This window comes from Podarcis bocagei (assembly GCF_964188305.1).
Source record: "Podarcis bocagei genome assembly, chromosome: 2".
Classification (NCBI taxonomy): domain Eukaryota; kingdom Metazoa; phylum Chordata; class Lepidosauria; order Squamata; family Lacertidae; genus Podarcis; species Podarcis bocagei.
Genome location: NC_138126.1, coordinates 70,190,394 through 70,198,476, shown reverse-complemented (window position 1 = coordinate 70,198,476; position 8,083 = coordinate 70,190,394). Strand labels below are relative to the sequence as shown.

General features: G+C 42.5%; 1 protein-coding gene across 3 annotated transcripts in view; it reads right to left on the bottom strand.

Moving 5' to 3' along the window:
* FLT4 (fms related receptor tyrosine kinase 4) overlaps nt 1–8,083 on the bottom strand; it is a 95,036-nt gene that overhangs the window by 25,789 nt on the left and 61,164 nt on the right. For all 3 annotated transcript variants that reach the window (XM_081180729.1, XM_081180730.1, XM_081180731.1), the window contains exons 12-18: nt 7,059–7,167; nt 4,779–5,138; nt 3,944–4,090; nt 2,235–2,366; nt 1,817–1,923; nt 742–877; nt 38–142 (exon numbers count right to left, since the gene is read on the bottom strand). In XM_081180729.1, coding sequence (XP_081036855.1) covers nt 38–142; nt 742–877; nt 1,817–1,923; nt 2,235–2,366; nt 3,944–4,090; nt 4,779–5,138; nt 7,059–7,167 — 1,096 coding nt within the window. The remainder of the gene's footprint in view (nt 1–37; nt 143–741; nt 878–1,816; nt 1,924–2,234; nt 2,367–3,943; nt 4,091–4,778; nt 5,139–7,058; nt 7,168–8,083) is intronic.

Below are 8,083 nucleotides of genomic sequence, written 5' to 3'. Positions count from 1 at the left end.
TTTCTAGTAATACTTTGATGTCATTTACCATGCCTACCTTTGAGCATTTTTACTGCCACTGTCTCACAGCTGTTACTCTTATTAATTCCAAATGCAGAGGCTTCCATCACTTTCCCAAAGGCTCCATGGCCCAGGACTTTACCTGAAAAAAGAAAGTTTTTTGGGGGGGAGAAGAGAGACAGCGTTTAAAAAAATAAATGGCCATGGTGCAGTTAGATGAACTCATTTCATGTAATGACTGTAACAGTCATTGAATGGGATCAAAACAAAACAGGAAACTGGGACAAAAAAGAAGAAAAGGTGTGAAAAAAGGAAGAGGAAAGAATGGCATTTTCACCATCTCCAGGTGGCTGTATTTTTAGAGAGAGGGGAGGAAGTGAGACAGACGCAGAGTCAACAAAGCAGAGGAAGGAAACAGATAGCTGAAAATGAGGTGTCGTTTTTGTTGCTGTTGACCAGAGCGCATGGGAAAGGTGAGGCTATACTGCATAGGTATGAGAACTTCATAATCGTTCCATCAATGCCTGCATTTCTGGCAGCCCTACAGAGGCTGGGTGCATGGGCTGTTCTAGAATGTGCTGCGTTCTGAGACTGAATAGACAATGGCTTCTTTAGTTATTTTGTGGTGCAAACCAACTTTCATAAATGGCAATTGGATTTGTAATGGCAAGCTGGAAAGGAGGGGGGGGGGAGAACTAAACATATTCTTCACTTAGCAGCAAACAACATGCTGAACCTTACTGAGTCGAAGTCGCTCCCGAGGGAATTCCCATTTGCTGGAATCGTAGGGCAGGTATTCACATTGCTCATCCAAGGGAACTTCACCTGGGTCCATGATAATAGAAAGGTAGCCCGTCTTGATATCTGCATGAGCAGGCTGCGGGGAGGGAGAGATGCTGGTAAATCTGTTGTTTTGCAACGGGCCCCTATTACTGTGCAATTTTCCTCGTGTCTTGAACCTATACATTGGGCTTTGCTTGACAAAGCAAAAGGGGGAAGTAGATGGTCTGACATTTCAACATCCATGTCTCAGTCCCCCCATCCCAGTTGAAAGAAAACTGTTACTATTAGCTCAGGATATATTGCAATTTTATCCATTTCCCTCTAAATCATTTCCTTCACAAGAAATTGTACACAACAAGGGTTCATCCTTCAGCTAAACTAACCAGACTGTTGAAACAAAGGAAACTAACTCTACAATTCTATGATTCTATGGGTCTGCAGTTATTTAAAAAAGGAGAGCCCTAATTTATTTTTTACATTTATATACCACCTTTCCTTGGTTACCCTCCCATGGCAATGCAATCTGTATTCAGCGGTGGTTACCAAGGTGATTTCTCATTCTGCTGGAAACCAGATACTTCTCTACCTTAGGTGAATGGGGCAAACTGCAAACATGAGGCAGTGGGAATGTAGAGAACGGAGACAAAGCCATCCTATGGCAGGGACGGGGAACCTTTTTTATCCCAAGGGCCACATTCCCTTCTGGGCAACATTTCAAGGGCCACATGCTAGTAGTGGGTGGATTTTGACCTTTGTGTAATAGGCTAGTTTCTACATAAACTTGTACAGCTCTCTCTCTTGTCCGTTAAGGCTAGCAAAAGGCACTATCAGAGTTCAAGGACACTTTCCAGCCAAGCAAAACCACTTGAAGCATGAAGACTGGCCAGTGAGGAGGTGTAGAGGGCAGGCTAGAGAGTCATTGAAGGCCACGTTTGGGCCCCAGGCCTGAGGTTCTATGGGATCATCTCTTGCTCGTGATTCTGTTTGCTGTTCACCAAATCAGGCTCTGTTGGAAGGATCACAGGAGACTTACTCGCTTGATGTTACAGAAGATGAGGATTAAGAGAATCCAGAAGAAGATGGCAATGACACCTGTCCCAATTAAGATCACAATCTCCACATTGGTCCTGTCATCCGACCCTGCAGGTCAGAAAGAACCACATAAGAATTAGCAAGAGAATAAAGTTTAAAGCAGGCACATGACAAAACCAAGGGCATTTTCAAGAGACAGCAGAGGAAACATTGTTGAGAATATTCTAGATTTCCTTCCAGTTGGGATAAATATAGGAGAATATGATTTCTTTTTAATAGTTTGGGTTAAAGAAGATGAATCTTGTACTGTTGTCTCGGCATGGCCTTTATTCTGATGGGATCCCTCTTTCTTTCTTTTGCTTTCTTTTCAAATAACATTTCCCTCTACAGGCTTAGGGGGTTGAAGTTAGTAAGAGTACCTTCTACAGAGACACTGGCGGAGGAATTCACACAACCCTTGGCATTGCAGACACTGCACAGGTAAAGGCCAGCATCCTCTTCTCTCACCCTCTGGATACTCAGCCTCTGATTGGAATCTGCCAGGTCAATTCCTGAAACAGGCAGAAGGGGAAGGGCTTTCAGGTGTGAACTAGTGGTGTCTAGGGAGGGCTGGGATCCTCAGGCCTCTGGCCTAGTTCAAAGCGGAAGCCTGGACTAAAATTAGTGTATGGAAATAAAACTGGGACCAGTCCTTTTCACCACTGCTCGCCACATGCTGTTGTAATCAGCACTTGGTCACTTTCATATGTCTCATCCCCCAGCAATGAAGTAATATTTGTGAAAGAGTAGCCCCCAGATGCAGTACGCAGTTTTCACAAAATGCAGTGTGGCAGTACGGAGATATAAACAAATCACAGGTTGTGGCTTCATAATTCACAGTTCTGCAACTCTTAATTTTTGCAGCTCTTACAATTCCCAATTTTCTTTTGGAATTTATTTTAGCCCACCTCATTATGGATAAAAGTCAGAAACTAGTTAGATAGCTCCTGAAGGCTATACAGATAAAAGAAGCTTGTGAAGGTTTTCAGTGGTCAAAGAGTATAACATGACACACATTAATGGTAAAGTAACAAACCATAGAACAAATTGTTTTCTCCATGATCTTTATGGCATAAATCTTCTCTAAGAAAGATTTTAAAATTGATTGGTTTGCCACTGCAGGTCAGTAGAATGAAACTGGGGTCCAAATGCACCATTTACTTTGGTGAATGGGAACTGCCCATGTAGTCAAATATTTTCCTGTAGCTTTTAAGCATTGCCTGTGGTTCCTTTACATGCATGCAAGTAGTTCCTTGGGATTGCTGCCCATATTTCCCAAGGGATGGGCTGAAGGTACATGACGCTGAAGCTAAGCAGGTCTGGGTATGGTCAGTACCTGGATGGGTGACCACAAGGATTCCACATGTATGGTGCCTGGGGTTCCACAATGGAAGAAAGGTAGGATATAAATGTAATTCATATAAATGTAATTCAATTTAAGTTTAACATGAAGATGCAAGTAATTATTTTGTGGGGAAGAGGAGGCTTAAATCAAACTGCAGGAATAACATCTGTGTTGCTTGCTTGTTCTTCGGAAACATCTTCACAATCTTTACAGTAGCATAAACTTTTATCATTGCTCTGCTCCTGTGCATTAATTACAGCTATAACTGATAATGCCTCTTGGTATAGGTTTGCAGATATATGTACACAGAGGAAGCAAAGCAAGAAGTATGGAAAGTCTTTATTAATTAATTACACCCTTGCTCTAGTAGGCTTGTGCAGGCACACATGAGTTGTTCTCCACTCTCATTTTATCATCAAAACAACCCTGTGAGGAAGGGTAAGATGAGAGAAAGCAACTGATCCAAAATCTTCCTAAGAGCTTGATAGCTGGGTGGGATTTCCTTGTACAAATCTAACACTCTGTTCACAACATCACACTGGCTACGCCAATGTACTTGTGTTGGTATGGCACCTGGAATGTTATTGAACTGGATGCACCAACACACCATTGCCTGGGCATACAAAACAGCCTGAATTTGAATTTGAATATCCCAACCCAGAGCCTTGCAAGGCTCCACTAGGAAGCAGGAAAATTCATGTGCCACTCATTCCCTCCCCCATGAATATCTTCAACCAGCCATACCTGAGACCTCTTCTACAAGCTTCTCATCCTTATACCAGTTGATGTTTGGAATGTGTGTGCCATCCACTTTACAGCGCATCTCTATGGAATCACTCACATTCACCAAGATGTTTGACAGGTTTTGCTTCAACCTGGGGACCTCTAGAGCTAAAATAGGGACGTTATGGTAAATGAAGGTGATCAACCAAAACAACAACAACAATTTGGCAGAACAGTAAAGAAGAAACACTCTATAGCAGGAGTGGGAAACATTTGGTCCTTCTGATATAGCTGGACTACAGCTGTGACAGGGGGCATTTTGTTAATCATGAAACAATATTTGAAATTTTAGTAAGAAGTTTAACAAGATTCCTGCTGTTGCCAGTATGAGACTCCTGGCGTGTTCAGGACCACTATGAACCTTATTATTGTAAAACTGGGTATTTTAAACCATGAGTCAGCCTCATAAAAATACAGAAATAATAAACCAGACATATGAATGGACATAATTTTATTTGGCATTGGAATTATTACTTTCGCCTAGTCTAAGTTTCTCCTTTTCTTGATGTTTCTCCAGCTATTAGGGCTAGCACCTACCCTTGTTATTTCTTTTGGTGCAAACTATGTTGTCTCAGGATTCTAACAAGAATATATGATCCAAAAAAGAAGTGCCTTCTGGATCAATCTGTGGCCCAAAGATTATATCTCAATCTAGGCTGCAGCCTAGTGGCTGCAATTCCCTATAGCCTGTGCTACCACTGCTTTGTCATGGCCAAACATTCTCTTTTCCATACATCTTTCAGCATCATGAAGTCCTGCCAACGATCCTGACGAGTACTTTCAGAGTGGTCCTTACCATGCACAGAGATGTATCTTTTGTGGCAGTGCTTTTCGCTGTTCTCCCTGTTTTGCACTTCGCACACGTAGTCCCCTTCGTCCTCTAGTGAGATACTCGGAATGGTGAGTGTCAAAGCAGCATAATTGGAGTTGGGTTTGAAATGCAGCTCTCCTTGCATCTTTGTCGCATAGTGGTGGACATTCTTGCAGTCCAAGACCAGCGGGTTGCCCTCTTCATCATGCAGCGTCGAAAGGTTGAGTCGGTACCACTGTAGGTTCTCATAGGTGTAATTGTCAGCATTGCAGCTTAGCCTCAGGTCTTGCCCCTCAATGGGCTCTTCTGATGGCTGCGATTCAATTTCAAACCCATTTGGGATGGCTGTCAGGAAAACAAGACAAGGAAACAGATGTGTGATGGAACTGTAAAAGCTGAAATACCAGTCTCAGGCTATGCTTATGGAATTCTATTCTATGTGCTCAAGGCTGTATGGTTAAGGAATGGGAGAAACCACTTACTTGTATGTGTTTATTTAAATGCACAATGGTCGCTTAAAATATGCTGAATGAAAGGTTTGGCTTTGTCCACACACAGAGAAGAATGAAAAAAGCCACCAATGAATAAAGCTACAAGCCAAACACTGGTAAGAGGAAATCACTACTATTATACTATGACTTAGTATAATATGATTTATAATTTACTATTATACTATGATTTACTATTATACTATGAGTGGCAAGGTCAGGGCTGTGTTGGCACACCAGCAGAGCCACTCTGGAGCTCCCACCGGTGCGATCTTGCAGCCCCAACCTTGCCACTGTGCTGCTCCACTCTGGGAAGTGGAAGTGACACCAGTGTCAGGAAGCTGACTCCATAGCACAGTCCACCGGGTGCTCCGGGGAGTTGTAGTCCCAAACTTGGGAGTTGTAGTCCCAAACTTGGTTGAAGAAATCTGTTAAAGAGACCAAAACCCAACTTCCTAAATATGTAATGAAATTGGGACACCACAGAGAGTCTATTCAGCAACAGGGCACTAGGGGGTGCTACTGCACCAGGAACACTTGGGAAATACATGCTCCAGCATTTTCGTGGAAGAGAGCTTTGATCTCTTCACTAGCAAATATCTGCTCACAGGAAGCATGAGAGAGGAACTGAGTTTGTATTTTCTCTTTTCTAGCTCCAGGACATCTCTTGCATACTCTTATTTGCAGTGGAAACCAGCCTGGCTTTTTAACATCTCATAGTGGCTATGTTTTATTCTGGGTACAGACTTTACTAAGGAGGTGGAGGCCCATGTTTTTGTTACAGATGAAGCCAGTTTGAAAAAATGAAATCGCAAATCAAACGATGAATGCTCAAATATAAACATCTGCAAAGTGAATTTTTCAAAAGTGCCTGGAAACCAAGCCTTATGAGGAACAGTTGAGGGAGTTGGGTATGCTTAGCTTTGAAAAGATGACAGTGAGAGGAGATAGGATAGCCATCTTCAAACATCTAAAGGGCTGCCACTTGGAAGATGGAGCAAGATTGTTTTATCCTGCTCCAGGTTAGGACCCAAAGCAATGGCTTCACGTTACAAGAAAGGAGATTCCAACTGAGCGTCTGGAAGAACTTTGTGACAGTAAGAGCTGCTTGACAGTGGAACAGTCTCCTTCTACAGACGGTGGATTCTCCTTCCTTGGAAGTTTTTAAGCAGAGGTTGATGGCTATCTGTTAAGGATGCTTTAGTTGAGATACCTGCCCTGCAGGGGGTTGGACTAGATGACCCTGGGGGTTCCTTCCAGCTCTACAATTCTATGATTCTGTGAAATCCCAATTTGAAAACTCATCTTTCAGCTACAAAGCTCAAATTTTGATCATGATAATGAAAGATAAATTGAGGTGGCAAATGTGTGGCTCTGCTGACTAAACTATAAGAACGAAAGTTAGAGATTTACCCTCAAACTCAATGTTTTGACAAAGTTTGAGGGAACTCCTATATTATTAAAAATCTGATAATCTGAAACTGTACAGATTTTGAAATCTGAGAAAAAAATTAATTCACCACTAGCCCTTATTAAAAGGTCCATGTCTTCTAGTGATCTGTATCTTCGGTCCCTGAGGAGGCCATAGAAACAAACACACACACACACACACACACACACACACACACACACACAGAGTGCTGTCTGATTGTGAGCACATCATGGCAGTAATGCTTTTAAAAACACTTATGAACCATTCAAAGGGTCTGTGAGTGAAGGTCAGATGCAAAGACAAAGGACTGACACCCCCCCTACATACATGCTTTATGATACTCACTAGTTACATAGAAATAGATGAGCCGTTCATCACGGCCAACTTTGTTAGAGGCTGCACACTTGTACATGACAGAAACGTTGGCTTCTTGGATGATAAGTTTGCTGACCGTCTGGTAAAGAAACAGAATGGGCAACATGAATGACATTTAAAATGTGGAAACGCAAGACTTCTCAGCTTCTTACCAACCTTCCAGGAAGGAAGAGGATGCTCTAGCCTCATTCTTATGCTCTGGGGAATTGCATGATGAAATATTTAAGGGTATGTTTGCACCACCCATTCAATTTTTGTCCAGTTTCTCCTGTCTCTTCATTTTGTTTCCACTGATAGTTTGCTTATCATTCAGCATTGTCCTGTGATCTCCATTCACCACTTCCCCTACTGAAATGTTGCTGTTGCACTGAGACACTCCCCTCAATAAAAAGGGTTAAATCAGGGGCAGCAAACTTTATTTATGTGCTGCCATTCTGCTTACAGGGAAGTAGGTTGAAAGGGGGTTAGTAGCCATACACAAACAGATGGTGCATAATGACCTGACACAGAATTTTGGAGAAGCCAAGGACAGGAACAAAGAGGTGTACACCAGACAAATGCCATCTTTTGTCCCTGTTTAAAGAGAGGATTGCAGATGTAGTGCAAACTATAGGAAAAGCAACAGATGAGAAATGTATGGGTGGGACCACTAGGCTTGTCCACACTACAGTTCAGTGTATTTGCAGCTGTTTGCATTCCCATTTAATCTGCTTAGTCCACATGATGTCACCCTCAAACAACACCAATCACAGTGCTTTCCCCCTGTAAATTTAGGTTTGCGCAATACGGGGATACTTTGATAAACTGGGGAAAATTTGGCTGCAAACCACTTCACTCAGGGTTTCAGATCATTTGTTTTGGAGTGTTTTGGATGGGTAAATCAATTTTCACTTTCTGCCACTGCCCTTTCCATGCCTGCTACTGCCTCGGTGCTTTCATTGCTTTTCCAGCTGTGCCCGTAACTGTTTTTGGTGCACTCCTGAATGCAGGATTCC